Source organism: Lutjanus erythropterus, chromosome 21, assembly GCF_056507025.1.
Source record: "Lutjanus erythropterus isolate fLutEry1 chromosome 21, fLutEry1.hap2, whole genome shotgun sequence".
NCBI classification, from domain to species: Eukaryota; Metazoa; Chordata; class Actinopteri; order Lutjaniformes; family Lutjanidae; genus Lutjanus; species Lutjanus erythropterus.
In genome coordinates, this window is record NC_139337.1 from 16,707,756 (window position 1) to 16,730,102 (window position 22,347).

Below are 22,347 nucleotides of genomic sequence, written 5' to 3' on the forward strand. Positions count from 1 at the left end.
TGACACAAACTAACAGACTGAGGCAGCAGTACATCAGCAACCCCCATGTTCTGTGGGATTAAATGACTGATTTCACCTATAGAGTTTGGTTAGCTTGGACTTAAACTTATTTTATTTTTTTTTTAGGTGGGCCTTTTAAAGTGGTTTAAATACCTATGCCCATGAGTCTAATGTGAGTGATGATATCAGTATCTTTTCACATGAAAACATAGAAAAATGACTTTTTTTTTTTAGAATATAGTTTTTTTATTTATAATTTATAATTGGCAGATACAAAAAACTCTTGAACTGTATCCAAAGTGTGCAATAAAATCACTGTTGATTTTTTTTCCAAAAGAAAAATACAAATAGACCATCTACTTTGGAAAGTTGACAGTTGACAACCAATGTAAACTGGAGTGAACTGGTAATTCTACAGAGGGTTTTACTAATCGCTACTAATGCTCTTTTAACTGACTACACAGTTATGTTAACAAATTGCAAAATCTGCTTTGCTCTCCCAAGATGATAACCAAAGTCATTATGTGTACATACATCTACATTGGTGACATTCTGTTTCCCCATTTGTTAAATACAAGAAAGGCAATCATATCCATAAGCAGCACAAATGTGTATAACACATTAAAATGAAATAAAACAGAGTTTTCATATTGTACCAAGATGTTCATGTGAGAGAGGGTAAACAAACAAAAAAGGGAAGGGGGGTACATTTCCAAACTTAATGCTGTAAACAATCACCTTCACTCACCGAGATGCACAAAATAAAAACGTTGGAGCTTGTTAAGTGCTAAACAGCTGTTATTAATTAATGCTTCAGCAGTCTGAACATGAACAAGCATCAACCTCTGGAATCAAACATTGAAGGCAATAATGTTTAATAATAAACTAAATTAAAAGTATTTAGAAAACTCACAGCAGCAACACCATATGAAACTGGTTCCTGCTCGTCAAAGTTTGATGACAAATTAAAATGGAAATACAAGAAAGTTGTATTAAAAAAAGACTAACATTTTTACTTTCACATTTCAACTGATTCACGCACACACACCCAAAAGTAAAATCTAATTTACATCCACATTCTCGCCATGATCCCATTCCTTGACAGCCTGCGAGCATTAGCAGAGGCTTTGATATGATGCTGGTGCCTTACCCTTTATATCCCACAGTTATGACATGAACAAAACAATCTCCATTTAATCTAAACAGTTATATGAACACAGGACAAAAATGTGTGACGATATTTCTTTTTTTTTTATAAACCACCATCTGAAGGCTAGACAGGAGAGGATCCAAGCATGTCAATGGAGAATATTCAAGTGCAAAAAAAAAAATGTGTCAATGTAGTTTTTTTTTATGATTCTCATGCTTTCTGAAACGGGTCTGCAGGCAGATAAAATGGATACCTCAAACAAGCGTACATTCCTTTTTGTACAGCTCCATCCCCCAGATGGCAAATGTCACAAAAAAAACTCACATAAAGGATTCTACAAAAGAAAAAATACATCTCTTGTACACAGAATGTCCAGCCAATGTTTGTGACAGAAAAAAACATCCCTCTACACAGCCAAACACACAACCTAGATCCTTCATTCCTATACAACTCAAAGCTTTAAAATGCTAAGTCTTTTTAAAACATGCAACACCATCCAAAGTTCCTATCTAATTTCTGCTGTGCTAGACTCAACGGTAACTTCCTCAGACACCAACATTTCCAGCTAACTAAAACTAGAACTATGCGCCTATCAAACGGCCTAACCAAAGTTGTCCGAGTGACCATTTTCCAAATACTTTTAAGGACACTGATGTCGAAAAAGATGCTCATTCATAATGTGAAAACACAATTCCCTGTCATAGTATCCATATAAAGCACTTGCGTAGCATACTGTGTGCTCTTCCCTTTACTCAAGTAGAGACAATCTGTGGGGTAGTGCAGCTCTGTGGGGACAATGTGAATAAGCAATGGCAAAAACTGTTTCTTTAATGTCCTTCAAACCCATATGACATTAATGATGCAACCATGCAGCTGTGATGGAACTTTTGTCATAGGCTGAAACCCTGGCGTCTCGCCAAGATCACAAGCAGGACTTAACCCTGGCTTTCCCAAGTCCTTTCACCTAAGCTTACACCATTTTTGGGTTTCCTTTGATCTGGGTCCAGCTCATGGCTGGCGTTAAAAAGACTAAGAAACAGCCATCACCACATACAGATTCAGGTCAATCGACTACAGCTCTGTTTTTCAGTTGTGGGTTAATTGAGGGTAATTTTCTTTTACTTATAAACTGCCTAAGGTAAATGCAATTGTGCATTAAACAGCCTTTTACTCAGCTTAAACAACACAGCCAACCCTTTCACCGTGACATCTTCTCTCATTTAGAGTAACTCTACAGTGCCATTAATTGACAGTCTTAAAGCCTTTAACTACATGCAGATACAAGCATTACAGATAGTGACAAAGTTGTTAGGCCTGAGCTGCGGTGCAGTTTTTGTAACATTCCTAATGCAGAAAGATTTCACTTTTAATGTTAACATATTTCTAAAAGGTTTATACATCAACTTGATGCCGTTTCTACAAACAGCACATTAAAGTCCAGCATCTTCAGTACCTTTAGGCTTGCACATTATATACTGGCTACATGCAGCCATACAATTTAAGGCTACTTCTACGACCAAACCGTTCAAACCCTCTCACAGACTGGCTAATTTTGTCCATCTTTTGCAATAAAATGTCAATGCTGTGGACCAGGTAGACCCTTGTGACTCTGAAAGGAATTTTCATGTTTGTGCATCAGTAAAATTTAAAGTAACTATAGCCAGACAGATATAGGGGTAGGGGAAATAATTTATTCTTAGAAGCATTGTGATTCTGTCTTGAAATATGAGCTATATCAGCCAACTGATATTATCAGCTCGATACTGGCCAAGCACAGCTATATTGGTCTGTTACAGTATTGGTGTAAATGCATTTTGTTTTGTTTTATAGGCAACATTTTAAGTATATTTGATCCTTTTTTCTTATTTATAATTATTAAAAATATCATTGAAAGGGACGCCCCTGTAGCTCAGTTAGTAGAGTGCGCACCCCATGTGCAAGGGCTGTTGGTCCTCCAGTGTCCACCAGTTCAAGTCCCACCTGTGGCCCATTTGCGGCCTGTCATCCCCCCTCTCTCTCTGCCCTCTTTACTGTTATGTCTTCAGCTGTCACAAAACACTGGAAGTTTACCATTTCAGTGCCCTGATATCAATTTGTATACACAAAGAATTTCAACCGATAGTAGGAGCGGACTGAGACATCAATCTGATTTGATATATTGATTACATTTTTAACAGTCTGTAATCGGCGCAAAGTGAAAATGTCAATCTACATCATCATCTGTTAGATGTGCCTTTATTCTAAAAGTCCTAAGGCATGTCTGTGTCACAAATGTCTGGAGGAGTTCAGTCATAAAGTTGTCGAGTCATAATTAAGTTGCTTTTTGAGAGCTGACAAGTGTACCGGAGCGTGTTTAATGGACAGATATCATCCGATATTGTTAACATGCCCCTGACTTGATCTGACATAAAGAAAAACTGTTGTCTCCACAGAATTAATAGAATATTGTATTGTGATGAAACTTGTTATTTACACGCCTGATTGATATACTGATATTGATGGGTTTTTTTTGTTTTGTTTTTTTATTCCTACAATCAATATCAGCCCCAATAATCCAGCATCAGTCAGTGTCTAAAGGTAACAAAACAAACTCAAAACTTTAAGCATACTGAAGCACATTATGTATTTGTAGTGTGTCAGCTGGTACCATGCCATGGCAGAATAAAACAATACTAGAGGAAGAAAATAGCTTACACTGGATAAGTAGTGAAGTTTGTAAATGATCAACAATCTGATTGAACATGAAAAGCACAGGTTGGCCATCATCAATTTTTATATGATGAAGCCATGCTTTTTGACTAATTGCATAGTTTAAATGCAGAATGTTCTCATTTTTGTAGTCTGATCATGAACATTGTACAATTTGAGAAGTAATAAAATGCAAAAGATGCTCAAAATTGGTCAGTCTGCAGAAAGCTTACAATTTGAGTTTGTAGCAATACTTTTCCATCTTTTAAATGTACAATTTAATGGATAAAAAGTAAATGACTTCTCAATTCAGAGCGGAGTTTTATTTTTCTTATACGCAGATGGCAAATTTATGGAAATCTGCTCTACTTGCACAGCTGGATGTTACACTTAACCATACATCACAATGCATATCTATTGTCTGCACGTTAATGTATGCAACTAAGATAACTTGGCTGTATACCTCTGACATATTTTTGCAGTAGAATATGTGCTGGCCTGTGTTTCTGGAAGTGGAGCCTCCTACGACCAGCGAAGAAAAACAAACCCAGAACAGTGGAATGGAGGACTTAACAGTGACAGAGTCACCTGGACACAAATCAAGAGCCACCAAAACCAATTGTCTCAAAACTGTCGTTGTCTGTAAACCTTGTTTAAATCTCTTAACTGAACACAAAAGTGCAAATTGCTACCACTGTCCTATCACTGTGTCCTCAGTAGTGCTTCTCCTGCAGATAATCTTTCATCTTGTTAGGTAAGGGCAGTTTCTGGATTAGGTCTATCCTTGTGTATTGTCTGATGACGAAGCGACAAAGGTACTGCAGGGAGCGCACTTGCATAAACCGAGACACTGGGTTGGTTAGTCTGACGGGGTAGGTTGCAGACCCTGGTAAGCGAGACCTGGAATAGCAAAAAGCTCCGTTCTCCGAGTCTTTGATAGAGTGTTCAATTAAGTCAACGATGGATGTGTGTCCCTCCACGTCAGGCTGCTCGTAGAAGCTGAAGCGTCCGTTGGAGTGCTCGATGCGAGTGTGGAGAGTTTTGCCCTGTGACCTGAAACTCAGGCTGAGCAAGTACCTGTCGTCCGAGCTGTCTCTGACCAGGAACGAGCCGTCAGCCAAGTTGACCAGCTTTTCCTCCGCCTCCCAGCGTGTGATGGGGCCCCAGTACCAACCCTGCCTCGCCAGCTTCTTCAGCTCCTCTGTCAGACTGGTGACCACCATGGGTCCACTGCTCTGGACCGAGTCATACACCCGACTTACTCCAGGAGCTGAGTTTGGGTCGAAGTTGAGATGGTGTCTTACCCTCTCAGCTACCTGGCTATCTGAAGAGCTGAACCCTGAAAAAGTCCTGGGAATATGTCCATTACTAGTGATGGGCGGCAGGAGAGGAGAGAGGGGAGGCGGGACCTCTACTCGAGAGCTTTGGAGCATCACACCAGCAGAACCGATGAGAAGACTATTCACTGAGGTTTCCATGAAGAGATCCGGAGGCATCCCACTCACTAGTTCATGTTCCTCCTGTCCCTGGTCTGTGTGGAGGGACCCGTTGTCCGCTTCAGTCACCACCTCCATAGGAGAGGAGCCGTCCAGGCAGAAAGAGTGGGACCCTTCCGGGTACATTCCCTCTTCTAAAGGCATTGTGTACTGGATGTAGTCCTGGGGAGTCAACCCCAGCACCACAGGCACGTCATTTTCATCAATATTTAGATGCAGCTCACCATTCTGAGGCTGCTGGAGATTCTTTAAGGATTCCGCTTGGTCCTGAAAGAGCCCTTCCATCTGGAAATCGTGAAATTCTTTCCGGACACCATTTAAGTTGGGACTTGGGCTGGGAGAGTGAACCATGGCTTTAACTTTTACCTCCATTTTGATGCATGCCTCATCAGAGTTGACTGACCGCAGAGGCCACGGGGAGGGGCTGTAATGGTGACTCCGTAGGGAAGCAGATCTAAGGGGTCTCTGGGCTTTCACCTCGTTGAAGCTGATGGGCACAGACGAGGACGAGAAGGTGTCATCATCATCCACTGAGCCAATGGCAGAGGAGCTGCCTTTCACTTTTGCCTTCTGCTTGGCAGACAGCCTCCTCTTTAGTGATCCCATCAGGCCCTCACTCTTTGAGCGGCCCTTGTTCTGGCCGCCTTTGTCCTCTTCGCCACCAAGGTCACAGCCAGAAAGCTCTTTGGTGTAGCAGCCCCCAAAAAGTGACTCTTCCTTCGAAAACTCTGTCGTCACTGAGGGCTGCTGGAGCATGACAAAGTCACCCTCCTCTTTGCCCTTAATGCTGAGGGACTTGCGGATGGTCTTAAGGCTTATCTTCTTCATTCTGACAGGCCCTCCAAAGTGGGGGCATGGGATGGCTCTCCTTGTATCCTGATGAAAGTACTATCCACAGTGTCCTCCCATCAGGCCACACGAAACAAGTCATGCATACAGTGGAGCCATCAAACCCTGAAGACAGAAAAACACACAAGATTATACATATTCTGGGTTTAGTCCTCCAGTACAACAGAAAGTAACACACATATATCAGCACAGAGTATTTTTTGTTCATTAACTCCATTAGGGCTCCAGCTAACTATTACTTTGGTAATGAATGAAAAACAAAAATACATTCTCAATTATTTGATCTATAAACATCAGAAATTATAGTTTAAGGCCAATTCTAATTTTCTAAAGCCCAATGTAATGTCATCAAAACTCTTGTTTTCTCTGACCAACAGTCAAAATGAATCACATAAGACAAAGACACTAGCTGAAAAGATCGAACCTGAAAAAGCTTCGCATTTTGGCTTTAAAATTGAAGAAATATATCAATTACTAAAACAGATTATTTTTCTAACAAAGTGATAGTTTCAGCTCTAAGCTCTGTACTCCCAACACAATGGATTTGAAATAAACACTGACAATTAAATCAAAGTGCTGCTTTTCAGGTTTAATGCAATGGGTTTTTACATCCATGCTTTGCAAATATTGTGGTCCTTCTAGAAACAGTTTTTGTAATTAAGAAATTATTTAATTTTTATTTAAATATTGTCAACACTGGTCAACAAATCAAATGATTTCTATTTAAAAAACAAAAAAAACAAACGAATGGAGAGTTAAATTAATAAAAATTAAATAAACAAACAAATAAATACATGCTCCTACATAAATATGTACCATAATCCAATATAATTTACATGCAACAGATTAATTCTCAGATACACAAACAATGTTTGTCAGGGCTCAACACTATCTCTTGCAGTTGCTTATTTTTTAATAGGCCTACATTTTAATTTCAGATGAGTTTGTTCATCTGTCAGACAAGTAGAACACTTTTGCTACTTGATAATGTCAAGCCTTATATGTGTGCTGTGTATGTATGAGACACATTGTGTGTTCTTCATTTCAAGATCTGTCAATGTCAACAATGTATTCCATGTAGTTTCCCCATTTCACCACATATTTCTCAATCTTGGTCTTAGAGCTGTGAGAAATTTGTTCATCTGCTGCCACTTTTACCAACTTCTGAAAAGAGGGCTCCCTGGGTTCCTCCAGTTTCACATTATACTTTGCTTTGCCACAACCACCCTCAGGCAGAGCTCAAAGTCTGTCAGGGTTATGTTTTTAATACTTTAATGAACTTTAAACCAGTTCTGAATCATGGGACATTCCCAGAGTAAATGAAGAAGAGTCCCTTCAGAGGTGCAGCACCTCCAACAGACCGCACTGTCTCTAAGATTAAGCCCAAACAGTCTGGAGGGGATCCAATAAAAGCGATTAAGAATCTTAAATCGGATTAGTCTAATTTTGATGTCTCTGCATAGGATACCCCTGCAATGTTTTCACATTTACAGTCACTCTCTCTAACATCAATGTTGAAATCTGCTGTCCAAGTTACATCAGAGTACAAGATACAATAACTATTTGCTGGTAAATCATAAAATAGGCTGATGAATAAACACCTCATGCTCCAGACCAATTTTAAGGGAAGCATTTTTAATCAGACAAAAGAAGATAAATGTAAACAAAATCATTATATTTAATATCTGATTGCAAATCCTTTCTTTCATTAACTGCTGCTGTTTGAGGTCCATGACATCCACAGACATTAACAGATGCTTGGTATTTTTCCTGGTCATGCTCTGCTAAGTCTGTGCTGTCACTGTTTTTCCCTTTTAACTCCTCGATTGTTTTGGCTGTGGGTTAAGGATCACTTCCCTGCTACATTGTTTACTATAAACCCTGTATGAAACTAGCTACAGTTCTTACACTGCTCCCTTAACACAGATGTAAAACTAAGGCTGCAAAAAAACAATTATGTTGCACTTATTTTGATAGATGTTGCAATTAAGACATGATTTAGACTTAGGGGGAATGATCATTTTTGCACCACAGTTTACACTTTCATTGAAAGAAAATATTAAAAAACATCAAGATGTGACATTTGTTGGGGTCTGGGCCAAATAAATAACTTTCTTACATATGGAGAACAAGATCTGAAGGCCAGGACATCTCTGCAGCACTACAGTAGTTCATTATAATGCTGTTTTAACACATATCCTTCCTTTATCAAAAGTTACAGCTTCTGCAATTTGGATATTACACCTGGTCATATTGCAGTTTTAGTAAGACAGAAATTAAAAGTGCAGCCCTGATGTTAACACCTTAACCCAGTCTTGCAGTGTTTACATCTCACAGTCATTATTTCGTTTTTAATGCAAAGTGCTAGGCTGTAGTGCCAAACAACAGAAAATTGGTCACTGTATAAATATTCACTGACTGCACAGTGTTAAAGTCATGATCATATTGAATGAACAACAATCTCTGCCTTTCCATCTACCTAGAAAAAGAAAAAAAAAATCAGTGACATGCACCTTTGGCAAACCAATAATCAAAGAATATCTGAAGACATGTGCCACTTACTTAAAGCACCTAAATAAAGCTGCTTGATAATCAAGACAGCTGCAATCTGATTACTCACCATTATGTACAGGAAAATGGTGACTCAGTTGGATAGGTCAAGTTCCACTTCCACCACCTTTCATTTGATGCTATGAAAAACAAAACCAGCTCATATTAAAAGTCCCACACGTCTCATTTACAAATTATTTAATACGGCAAGGCCAGACCACACCTATCTATATAACTGAATACATAAAACAAACTGTATGTGTTAATAAAGCCATCGTTAGCATGGTTTGTCCTGACCTGGCAGGGCCTGCGGACACAACAGCATGCCTTTAGCTTAGCTACGCTTGTTGGTTTGTGACTTTAATATTACGAAACTGCATTCTCCATTTAAAATTCAACTGGTACAAAATCACAGGACCATGAAAAACATACTAAGGTTATTCAACATACATTCCCAATTTTAAAGATGCTGGTTTCCTTGTATGCTAACATCAAATAGCCAGCAACCACTTAGTTTGTTAGCATATTTATCACTTTCAAAGAGAATCTATAATAATCACACATTTTTTAAAAATATGGACATGATATATTCTCTTACCCGGTCTCTTCTGCTTGTCTAACTAGGCGAAATAACCCGGAGGTGTTTGCATTTGTCTCGTACACCACTCGCTCCTCTAACGATTGTTGGCTAATGTTAGCTAGGCTAATGTGTTAGCTTCCCACCTAAGCCAATCAGCTAGCTAGCTTTGTTAACGTTTGCTGTCGAAAACATTACCGTTAGCTTCCCTTAAGTCAGCCTCTGCGCCCAAACGAGCGTGTAAAGCGTTTATATGGCCGGATTTGGTCCTTCTCTAAATGTGCGGGTTTACATAGCCGACTAGAATGACACAATAAGGTGACATCTCTCTGCCTAGGTTGGCTAACACTTTGTAGCTCACGGCCTCTTCCTTTCTTCCTTTGTTGCCTGTTGAATTGTGGGAGCAGATTCAGATGCAGCGAATCAGACCAGCAGACACAGCAGCAGCAGCAGCAGCAGCAGATACAGCAAGTTTCCCTATCCTACAGGCAGAGACAACCCAAACACTCAGAAATAATATTCATGTTTCCATTTTTAAAAAAACTGAAAAACATTACATGAATGCTATAATTTGCCAGACATATGTGGTCAGAAAATTGTTTTATGTTTAATAAATTGAGGTTAGAAAAGTGTTTGATCATCAGATCACCTAAAGCACAACATCTGGGATATGTTTAGAAAGTATTTACATCCCAGAGGCAGAAATATACTAAAACATACTTAATCTGTCACGTTTTTTTTTTTTACATTGAATTTGACAATTTCCAGACGTGTGTTAGACGTGTGTTTTGTATTTATGAATCTGTAGTTCAAAAATCATCTGATTGCCCAAAGCACACAATTTTAACATTTAATGTCATTTGAAGACATGTTGAAAATATATTTTCTACTTAATAAACGGTTGGAAAATAGAATTGGATCATCTGATCACCTAAAGCACAACATTTGGGTGCAATGAAGTGACTCGCACTCAGATGCAAAAAATGTAGGAAAATCTGCTTCCTGTTACTGTACCCCACAGCCATCCTGGAATTTGCTCCGAAAACTTAAATTCACTGAGACATTTCGAGGTTTTAATTAATGGATGTAATTGCTATTGTTTTTATTTATTTGTTTTGCTCCCCTTATTTACTTATTTATTTATCTTGTTGCCAATTCATGCACCTTTATCTATTAACACTGTTAATTTGACCTTGTTTTGTCTTCGTTCTTTAATGCTACTTCCAGCTTTCTTGATGATTTTAGTTGTGTCTTTTTTTTTTATTGTTTTGTATTTGTCTGTGCCTGAGCACCAATGTAAATGAGGGTTCTCCTTAAATGTATTTCAGAGGATTTAAATAAATAAATAATGATGATAATGAATAACTTATAAGTGCCCCTCCCTAAATAACCCACCATTAAATGCTTCTGAGCAAAGCATGTGACTATAACTGCTCTTATGGGGCTGCTCAGTAACCAAAAGTAGAAGGATGTGGCTGAGCTGCGCCCATGTATGGAGCAAGGTGTTGCAAAACCCATCCATGGTCTGTGAACATCAGCTGAAAAAGTTTTGAATTTTAAATAGTTTTACATGTGATATTTGGTCTAAATCATGGCTGACATGGATGTAAACAATTGTCTTAAATGTCAGAATGTGAAAAAAAAACATACACCAAAGGAAATTCAAAATAGAAACGTGTTCCATCAGATGATTGAACAAGAAAAACAGCAAAACTTGCAACAGGGAGGAGTTGTTGCAGAAAGTTGCCTTTTCCGTTCTCTATAACAGAGACATCAATCTCTCCCCTGTGTCACATGAAATTATTAAATATGCAGTCCCTGAAATAATTTTGCATTTGCACAAATGACTATAGATTATTTTTGTTAGGATGCTGCTAAACTCCCCAAGAGAGTGCTTTTAAAATGATCTACATTATTTGGACTTTTCGTAAGAAGGCTGCAGCAAGGGAATATTTAATGCATATTTTTAGTTATTTTATTTTACAGGTTTGTTTATATTTAATCCTATTTTATTGTGAATTTAATTACTATTTGTATATATATATATATATAGTATCTGTGTGTATCATGAAGGAATTACATTTCTCATTTCATTGTGCAACCCTGTGTTGTGTAATGACAGTAAATGAACTTGATACATGCCTAATGACGAGTGTTTTTTAATTGTCCTAACACTCTGTAGTCCTGTTTTCATGTTTTCAGTGTTTTTTGTAGAGAAATGTGACACTGAAATCAAAGATGTATTCTAATATTCTTTTTGTTTTGTTCAACCGAGTTGTGTATAGTAGTCTTTGATAGAATACAGCTGCTGCTTAAGAAGATACTCAAAAATGAAAACTTTTTACATGTAACTTAAGGTAATAGCTAAACATTCATTTTTTTCCCCATTGTTTTCTGCTTGTTTGTTTGCGACTCACACCATGCAGTTTAGATACAGTAGAACTTTCCCCTGGTGCAATAATCAGGATTGCATTTCCCACCACAGAAATCAGATAAATGTAGAAATATCCACCACTTCACTTTTTTTCTGTCTGTGCTTAGCCTTTATACAGGAAGGTCTTTCTAATTTGTATTCTAGAAACATCAAGTTGGCTCTCCAAGTGTTTTCATGTACTTGATAGAGCAACTAAAACTTGAACTCTGAAATGATACATTGGTTGCCTAATTAGTGTCAGTATTGTTTTAAAGTAGATTGTGTTTACCACTGCCAAGCTAATTTGGTCCATATACTGAACATTACATTGTTTTTTCCACACTGTCAAGTGTATGGCAGTCCTTCGCCAACCTGCTTAGGGCAGCTGTGTGCAGACAGGCTCTATGCAAAGAGTCTAATTACCAGGCCCTATTAGGGTTGATCAGGCTGCCTTCACTTGATGTGTTGGCACAGGAGGGGAGGGCCGGTGGAGGGGGAGGAAGGAGGGTGGCAGCTCTTAGATATAGCACCAAGGACACTGGGAAGCAAGGATGCAGTGTTTCTACGAGCTAAATTAGACCTGACAAACAAACTTTAGTTGGGTTGATATTTGTTGCCAGACAGCAAAAACAAGTAAATATTCAGCTGTGGGCATAACCCAGTCTGTTTTGTTGTGACAGGATAAACAGATCAAATAGTTACTAATAGCAGGCTGTTTAGATTTTACATAAATCAAATCTTACTCTAATGGTGTGACAGGAACGAAGCATCTGCATGATGTTGCCAAACACCACAGAGCACGAGAACACTTCTGAAGAGAGTCTTACTAGATCAATATTTCCAAAAGAATTTGAATTTATTCACTGCAAAATAATCATACAGGAATTCAGTGGAATCAGAGGCAGAGGCAACAAAACACTTAGAAATACTGTACAGAATTCAGTGAAGTCACTGAATTAAGTTTCTAAAGAAACATGATCAGCATATTAGCAGACTTCCCAGCATGCACTGTCTGAGAGTTAGAACTTCTTTTACAGTTTGAAGAAAACAGTATGTCTTAAAGCTAGGTCATGGCTGTTTGTTTTCCAAATTACGAAAAGACTGCAAACCAAAATGAAGCTTAATATTGAATTCCTTCTCCCTTGAACTTACAATTAATAAATTCTAATAAATATTAAATATTCTAAATGTTGTGAGGGTTGTTGGTTCAACTTAATATTTTAAGTTTATTGAACTTGTTTTTTTATTTACGATTGATCCTACCTAAGTCCCACCCTTTTTCACTTTGTCATCCACTGACAGTAGAGCAAGCCTGGAACCTTGATCCACTTTCTCCTTTCCTGTTTCCTCTACTTAGATGTGCTATGTACTTGGCTTGTCCAAGTTGACAAAAACCACCAACAACAAACCGACAAATTTTGGAGAAGTTATTAGTTAGCTTGTGTTTTTGCTAAGATTATCTACCTGGAGATGTGACCATATATGTTGCTTTTACAGGAAAAGGATAAAACTGACTGTGGTACCAAGCTTGCTGAACTGTCGCTGGGGCACAGTGAAGGGTCAATTAATATCAAGATTTTTTGATTAGAAAAGTTTCTTTGTTTTGAAACGTTACAAAATTATCCCAACTTGTCTTTGCAAATTCAGCGATCTTAAACATTTTAAGCTGTCTGGACAGTAATTTTAAGATAAAACAAATAGTCTATTTTTACAGTGTATAAGTACAACTGAAAACACTGAAGCTCAAATCAGGATGGACATTGTACACATGGAGTAGGCCGAACTGTTTAATGAGATGTCTCTACGTGTGGGGAAGCTCCTCATGTCTCATCTTAATTTCAAATGAACCCTGTATCAGCCATAAATTATTTGCACAATATGTCTCACGCTTGCTTCAGTTTGACTCAGTCCTTTAAACTTGACTCCTTTGCCGATGGGGGATTGTCGCTGGGCCCCTCTGTGCCCACCCGCATGTCCTCAACACTTGCAGCGGAGCAGAAGACGGGTACAGCAGGCATGTCAAACAGTGACGGGGCCAGTGGGACCACTTGGGTTTTGTTTCAGGAATAACACAGCCTTAAAATACAGTCTGAGTATTTATGATGCGGATGATATCCACACCTCCGCCTCAATGTTTTTATGTCTCAATGCAATTTCAGCGTTCATTTTCCCTTTTTCTCTTCTTTTTTGTAATACCCAAAAATCAAAGAGAGAAAAAATTTGCCCATATATTCTCTTTTCCCTCCTTATGTAAGAGGTCTTTAAGGATAGTACATTAATTACTGTTACACCAGCTGCATCCACATACAATGTAATGACTCAGCTATACAGACTTGAGCTCAGTCCAAATGGCTGCCTGCTTAAAACAATGAATTAACTGTCTGTGCTTGCTCAATATGTTCTTTGGCTCTATAACAGTGTCACCCTTGATTTCACATTATTAATTCTTGAGGTAACTCCATGTATTTTGTTGCCATATGGGGTGCTGAATTTTGGACAATTACAATAATGATATGATTAATTAGCTCATTCTTTGACCTTGTTTTGTGCATGAAATGTTATGAGGGCAACAACTGATCCTTTTACTCAGCAGACCTTCTGAAATATTTGATGATAGAGTTACTGTATACAGCTTAGTTTACTGCAGCTTCCTCACATTTCTATTTATAGTCACTTTTAAAGTCTTGGTGTGTGCTCAAAGGGAGTGTATGAAAATTATTATGGGGGGAGATTAAAAAAGATGTGGGGCTCATAAGTTTTCCCTTTTTGTTTTGAGGGTAGTTTCACTTTTTTTGGAGGGCACAGAACAGTCTTTTCATTTTTACACACATCAAATTTATATTTCAGCCCACGCTTGTGAGAAGACAAAAACTCTTGAGCACTTGTGTACTTATTTTTTCCCGAAACAGACAACAGTCTAATAGGGCAAATATGTCAGTTATGAGAAACACAGACTGCATGCACTATTTTTATGGATATAAGTGATTAAATGTTATCCCTCCATCGGATGTTTGTTCCTTCGCATTAGTCTGCATCATAACAGAAAGTTATATGTATTCTAAATTTGTCCAATATTGTAATATTTTAATTCAAGTTATGCTTTCATCAAGTATGTCTTATTTCTGGAATATACAAAAGTAAAATTATTATTAGTTAAAGTGATTATCCTCTGAATATATTAAGATTTAAATTACAGTACACTCTCAAATTCTTTATAATTAGCCTAGTTTTAATAGTAAAACAACTAATTGCTATACCTTCTATTGGCATTTCCTTGGCAATATATTGATATATTGTTAAATGTATAATATGCATTTTTTTCTCATTGTTTCACTGTGCCTGAACTGTTTCACCAACCTAAAATGTTGGTATTTGACATCCTGATGCGTCTACATATACCTCGTACAAATCCTACTGACTCTACTTTTAGGGAAAGGTTTGAAATAAAATATTAATAATGCTGCAAAGGGTCTTGGTTTTTCAAAGAGTGAAATATAAGATTGAAGTCCCCTATGTGTGTGTGTGTGTGTGTATATATATATATATGTATATATACACACACGTGTGAAATAAAAAATTAAAATACTGTATATTTACACTTATTTTCTAGTTTTATACAGTAGTCTTTAGCAGTTATCTCCAAAATGAAATGTACATTTGCTGTGTGGTGCTCCATGACTTGTGTCCACACTGGCCAATATGGTCAGTGGCATGATGACTCATGATCAGCTTTAACCATGGTGAGCGTCCAGAGACTGAGAGGCTTTGAGAGCAAATCTGGCTTCAAAGTATTTGAATTGGCATGATTTCCACTTAGAGATCAAGCTTACATTCATTAACAGCCTGAGGTGGTTTCTGGCATATGAGTAATTTAGCCTGATGTAAAATAAATGCATTTGAAAACACAGGCAATTAAAGGCTGAAAGTACAAAACACAAATATATTTTCAAATTAAAATATGTACTTAGAGTCACAAAAAAGTTAACAAGGAATATATATGGGAAGCAGTAAGTGCAGTGTTTGGGGCATTGAGGGAAAATTGACAAAAACACCTGGAAAGAACATCTGGGAAATAAGCCTACCTTATGTCTGATGGTCAAAAATACAGAGCTGAGTGATGTGCATCTTACCAGGTGCTTTCATTTATTTAACGTGAAGTTTTCTGCAGCTTGTACTAACAAATGATCCATGAGTGGTTGTCAAACAGAGATGATGTGATGTACTGTTTGGGGCAGACTCAACAGCTATTGAGAGCTCCTAGTCTGACCTCGGGCAATGTATTTTTCCACCAGGTAAAGGAGACTTCCTCAGCTGTTTGGATGTGTCTCACTTTGTATTCCCATTGTATATCTGCAGAATGTCTAACTCAGTACTATATATTGTATCAGAGGCTGGGGGAACTGGAATACATTTTTTATCCTGCTCAGGTCAATGGACCCTTTGGCAGGTCCATCAATATGACTCATGTTGTGCAGCAAGCTCTGTTCCAACCCACAAAACATGATTTTCAATTCTGGTCAAGAAGATTTCCAAACCTAACAAATATATAACTCAAAATTACAAGGACGTTTGAATAGAATCACTTTACATTTAGTACAGTCATATAAAAACAGATGTCTGTACACTGTAAAAATGTATTTCAGTAGTAGCTGAAGTAAAATGATGCTTTGAATGAGTCCCGTTCAGCTTTAGTGATGCCAATCTATTTTTGTGGATTATAACATCTTGAAATTACATCCTGTTCCCTTAACCTGCTATTCTTCTTTCAGTAAAAGTGCATCAGTTGTGTTTCTTGTAGTATTGCATATCTGACATCATGACATCCACATCTTTTCCAGATTTTTCCCCTGCAGTAGAGCCGCCATTCCGATGCCAGGCAAAATTATGTTTTGTCATTAAATAATGTACTATGTTAGATATAAAATTGTCTGCCTGCATTAAACTGCATTGCACTGTGTTGTTAAAGTTTTTGTAAACGTACTGAATGAAAACAACTATCATGCTAACATTAAGTCATGCTAACATTAGCAATTTCATTCATTATATTTAAGAAACTGAAATAACACACAAAGTTTTCTCTGAAAACATTTAATAATTGAGTTGGAAAATTGGAAACTTGACCTGCCTTGACATTAGGTTGCATTGTTGCAAACTGTTGATTTAAAAGCAATTTAAGTACATCTGTTTAAAGTAATTGTGTTCATATAACTTGCTAACTGGTTCTGAATAAAACTTTATTTGTTTGTGTGTCACCAATTGAAGCAATTTTTAAAAGTTTCATCTTGGATTTAAACATTTGGCTCAGCGTGCAGTAAATATGATATATAACGCTCTAGAACATACATAGATATGAGTGATCTTTGCCAAAAAAAATGCAAATCATTTGAAGCTGGCTCAGCTTAATAATGTAAGTTCCCTAGCTGACTTAAAATAATGAGTTATGGATTAGGTTGAATGAGTTGGAGTTGAATAATTGTTTCAAAGTTGTCTTATGAGTTTTGAAAGAGTAAAAGCAGTTGAATGAAGAAGTTCAATAAGATCATAATATTAAACTGAATCAACTAAATCATGTTGATCTAAATCATGGATGTCATTATTATGAAAAAAAAATATTAACATATGTTAAAGACACAGTTTTCTTTGAACTACAAAGCAGAGGCATTGGAATTTTTAACTCTCAAACAATTGCATGCTGGGAAATCTACTAAAATACCAAACAGGTTTCTTCCAAAACCTAATTTAATGAGCTGAGTGAACTCATCGCAGTAACATAATTTGACTTTAAAGAATTCAAGTCAGAACACCTCATGTTTCTAAAGTTCTAAAGTGGTCTGAAATGAAAAACTTGAAATTTTAAATCGATTTAACTTGAGAGTATTCAAACGAATATATTTACATTAAATTAACGAGAATAGATGAGCTGATTCCACTAAATTCCTGTGTAATGTTTTACAGTGTACCTGCATGCACTGATCTATATAGTAATGGATCAAGAAAGCGCAAATGATCATTTTCCATCTACCCCCTCAAACTCCTCAAAGGTGACAGTAGAATATACAGTATGGAACCAAATTAATTATGGGCCTAAATCCCTCCTGAATTCTCAAAAGCTGTGTGATTATATTATTATCATATCAAATTATCATTTGCTAAGTTTGTTAATTATCACCCTGTCTGCTGATCATCTCCACATCACATCTCATGTGTGAGATCTCGTGCAATTGGATTAACTCACACACAGAAAAGAATTTATGCCTGCACTCGTGTTAAGAGGCGATGCACATCAACTTTGATTTTTCAGAACGTTAGTGTTTGAGGAGATTAATTTAATGAAAGGATAAATGTGGCTGCTGTCAAAACTTCACTCAATATTTAAGCGGTGCAAAAGCCTTCGATGGTTTTGAAACATGCCTTGATGATCCTGGCAAGAAAAATTGATTCAGCGTGTTTACATAACATTTAAAAAGATCAGACGAGAGAGACACGCCACAAATTGGAACTGAGTCGTGTCACATTCTTAGGATATAATCTGATCAGTTGTCCTTGCACCAAAAAGGCTTGAGGACTCATTGTTGGTGGGGTAAAGGTGGAACTAATACAACATAACACTTCAGGTTTTACATTTTGCACTACTATAAAGGTGGACCAATGTACCAGCATCAGGTTGTCCGTTATGGTTTTGTATACATAGAGAAATTTTAGGAAAACAGAAAATAAGACATAAGTAAAAAATATGTGCGTTATACTACAATGTAAACAAAAAATCTATAACAAAAATATATAATAAATAAGAGATGCACGAAAATATGTGCCTTATTCTACAATATATAAATATATATAGAAAAATACAAGTATAAGAGGACAGAAAAAAAAAATAATAATAATTAATTTGAGAAATGTATGAAAGTTTTGCTCAGTTTAATTATTGCACAAAATTTTTGGAATGTTATATCATTGGAACACATTCGAAAACCTTTATCAGGGCAGACATTGATATGAAATAGCAGGGTAGCGGGTGTTTCCAATGATATTGTCTGAAGTCCTGTTTCATTAATACAGCAGTCTTTGCAGTGAGCCAACATGCACAACAGCAGCACCCTGACTCTCTTTGACCTGGATGGAACCTTAATTAATATCATTGGTAACACCTGTGTTGACCCTAATGTTTCATGTCAAAAATGGCTGCTGCTGCTAAAAAGGTCTATATAAATCAAATTATATGTTAATATAGATTATCAGTTTTCAAAGTGCTGATTAGCAGATTCCTGTGAAAATGCTGCACTGTCCATACATATTATTAAGTTACACAGGAATAATTTTCCTGTAGATGCGTACCTTATTGTATCCACACTATGTAAATGAGTTGTGTCCAATCAGGTTATCCTACACAGTTGTGTGCCTTGAACGCACCCTGGTCCTCCACAGGAAGTGTAGTGACACTGTGGCGGGTGTGTTGAAAACAGACCCGGGGCAGTCTGTTGACATGACACTGACAGACCCAAACACTGTAAACTGACAAGCCTCGACCGTTGATGAAGCTTTTTTATCGGGGTTGAAGCAGAGAGACGTAACATGGAGTTATCTGCACTTATAAAGAAAATAGGTAGGCTAAGTTAGTCGCTAAGCAAGTGTAGCCTAGGAGGCTGACTTTACCTGAAATGATGTTAAGAAACTGCAGTTTACCTAAAATTAGCCGCTTACATGCTAACGTTAGCTAACAATAGAAGCCCTCTTTAGTTTATGTCTGTGGGTATAACGGTTCTCTTACTTTAGCTAGTTAGTATGCAGAGTTGCACGCTAACGTTAGCTAAGTGGGTAAAACTTTTATGAACTTTAACCCAGCGTTAGCTAACGCTAGCTAGCTGCCGATTAGCTAAAAGTAAAAACGTCGCTAACTCTGCTATAACGTCTTTTCTTACGTTAATGCTAACACTTTGTTTTTCTGCAAACCTCAGGCCATTCTTTGGTGGAGATACGAGTTCGAGCTTTGAAGAGCATCATATGCAAACTGGACCACTCCCTGATCTCCGTCTCTGACATTGTTCAAGAAAAGATGCTGTTTGTGTATCTGCTTGAATGGTTCAATTTCCCCGAGGTGCCAATGCAGGAGGAGGTCCTGGAGTTGCTCGCAACTTTATCAAAGGTATATGTATACATATCTTGATGACAGATGCATTAGCTGAGTCCTCTAGCAGTCTTTCCCAAAGACTGGGTCGTGGCCCACAGGGTCTCAGGAGAGTTTATTTGGGTCGCCAAATAAATAAAAGACTATGAAATTCTGCAAATTGAAGATTTCTATCTGCAGTTTTTATAAAACGTTTAAAATGTGTATATTGTTTTGCTGATGAGAGGACAAAAGGGAGCCTGTTAATTTAGCCTAAATGCAGTATTTTGTCTCATTTCTGAAATATCCAATATTGGTTTCCTGATGAGATTAAATAAAAACAATGAGACGACCTTTACACTCAGTCTAAATGCAGTTACTATCCATTTAATAAGTATTTAACGTGTATTTGTTTTAAATAACATGATATAAGGTGATGTAGAAATGGCAGTAAAAATGGTCAGGAACATTAATTCTTGCACAGTTGAACTCTTCCCAAGATTTATTGATAAGGCTTATTATGAAAGTGATGGTCTTTTTTAAAAAGTGGGATCTCAGGAAAGTAAAGTTTGGGAAACACTGCCCTACAGGACATTGGCTAATGATGTGCTGTCTACCAACTGTCAAAATATACTGATAAACTTTAGATATAATTTTGGTCATTTATTTTTAAGTTTAACCAAACTTCTAAGGGACATTTCACCCCAAAATCATGAATGCATGTTTTTTCTTTTCACCTGTAGTGTTATTTATCCATCTAGATGATTTTGGTGTGAGTTACCATGTGTTAGAGATATGGGTGGTAGAGATGTCTGCCTTCAGACACATTTAGGATATTTTGTGTGATCTCCCTTTGATAACTAATGTAACATTTTTAACTTCCACTCACTGAGCCTCCCCTGGAAGTGTTTGGAGGCCCCCTGGGGAGTCCCGTCTCTGACTTTGAAAATCTCTGAATCAGATGATTTCCAGAAATCATGACCTGGTTGTTCAAGATAATCCACAGACCTTGTTGGAAGCAATTTCATGTAGAAACTACTTTCTTCTTACCAAACTACACCCCCCCAACCCATATCACCACACACAAGGAACTGCATCGACTCAATAGCTCCTACGTGAAACTACTCACAACAAGGTCTGTGGATTATCTTGAGTAACCAGATCATGATTTCTGTAAAAATACATTGTTGCTGAGTTCTTTAATTTACTTTTTTTGTTGCTTTGAGCTCCACAATATTATATTGATTGTATTATACTCAATAGAAGGCAGACATCTCTATTTTCAATATCTCCAAAACTTGCTAAAAGTGTCTAAATGGTAGGAGGAAAAATAAGTGTTTTCATCTTCAGGTGAATTGTCATAGTAGGATCAATATTTGCTTTGGATAGTGTTTCCTCTACCTCACATGTACAATGATCCTCATATGAAAGTGCATTTACAGTACTATATATAACATTACACTGAACATGAACATTTTTCATTCCATGACTATTTATTTTGTCATTTTGTCTTCCAAGCATCCTAGTGCAGCCCAGATGCTAAGAGACGTTGGGGCGGTGGACTTCCTCACCCAACTGTCTCCTAATGTGGAACCCAGACTGCGAGCTGTCATCGATGGAACCCTGGACCAGCTGTTCCAGCTACCTGAGCTACTCCCTAGTCATGCAATGGTCTACTCACATGGACAGCATACTACAACTCCAACAGGTGTTGCAAGTTAAAGCCAAATAATTGTTTGTTTTGATTCTGTCTCTTACGAACTGCTAAATGTTTATAATTCTATGTAGGATAGAGGTGGGAGAGAATGGTCCCTGTGCCTTACACAGATCTTTTAATAGTTTGATCAAATGCATGCAGTGTGTATAATGATATTTTAAGAAATTTTAACAAGCCTGATGTCTTTGCTGTAGAATCTACAGTTGTTCTGCCTGAAGAGCATTTTCCTCAAATGGGCTATTTCCACAAGAGCAAGCCAAAACATACAGAAGTACCACCTCAGAAGATAGCAGGTACTGTACCAGTACTCTGAATACTTGATGTACCAGATTTTTTTCTTCAAATCACTTGTTTTACATATTTTATCCCTCTGTGTTGGACAGTGCATGAATCTGTGAGATGTCTCAAGTTTTCTGTGTTTCCATGGCTGACTTTGACAAACACAGACAGACACATACTTTCATCCAATGAGAGGTGAGAGACAACACATTCATGTAACAAGTAATATAAGCCTTATTAAAATGCAGTGTAAAATGAACAGAATTATGATTTAATTGAAGGAACCAGTTTATGAAAAAAACAAGATAGCAAGACTAAGAATCTGGCAAAACAGTGATTACTGGGTATTAAATATATCTGCTTTAATTTTAACCAGTTCCCTGAGGAGCAGCAACCCCAACTTGGTGCGAACCACATGTGAACTTCTGTGTGATGTCATCATGCAAGACTTTCCTGCTGAGATCTTCCTGCAAAGGCCTAATATTGTAAAGGTATAATCATATCAGTGTTTCCCAACCCTGGTC

The 22,347-nt window shown here is 37.4% G+C and overlaps 2 protein-coding genes across 2 annotated transcripts in view; one reads left to right on the forward strand and one right to left on the reverse strand.

Moving 5' to 3' along the window:
- Positions 1-221: 221 nt before the first annotated feature.
- Positions 222-9,728, reverse strand: socs6a (suppressor of cytokine signaling 6a). The gene is made up of 3 exons (XM_084747158.1): positions 9,332-9,728; positions 8,804-8,873; positions 222-6,288 (listed from the first exon to the last, which is right to left on the reverse strand). The coding sequence occupies exon 3, from the start codon at positions 6,160-6,162 to the stop codon at positions 4,552-4,554; it is 1,611 nt and encodes a 536-aa protein (XP_084603284.1). The 5' UTR covers positions 6,163-6,288; positions 8,804-8,873; positions 9,332-9,728; the 3' UTR covers positions 222-4,551.
- A 9,445-nt stretch (positions 9,729-19,173) lies between these two features.
- Positions 19,174-22,347, forward strand: part of rttn (rotatin) — a 47,151-nt gene continuing 43,977 nt past the window's right edge. The window contains exons 1-6 of the mRNA XM_084746905.1: positions 19,174-19,326; positions 19,679-19,866; positions 21,346-21,535; positions 21,739-21,837; positions 21,928-22,018; positions 22,200-22,314. Coding sequence (XP_084603031.1) covers positions 19,296-19,326; positions 19,679-19,866; positions 21,346-21,535; positions 21,739-21,837; positions 21,928-22,018; positions 22,200-22,314 — 714 coding nt within the window. The 5' untranslated portion in view covers positions 19,174-19,295. The remainder of the gene's footprint in view (positions 19,327-19,678; positions 19,867-21,345; positions 21,536-21,738; positions 21,838-21,927; positions 22,019-22,199; positions 22,315-22,347) is intronic.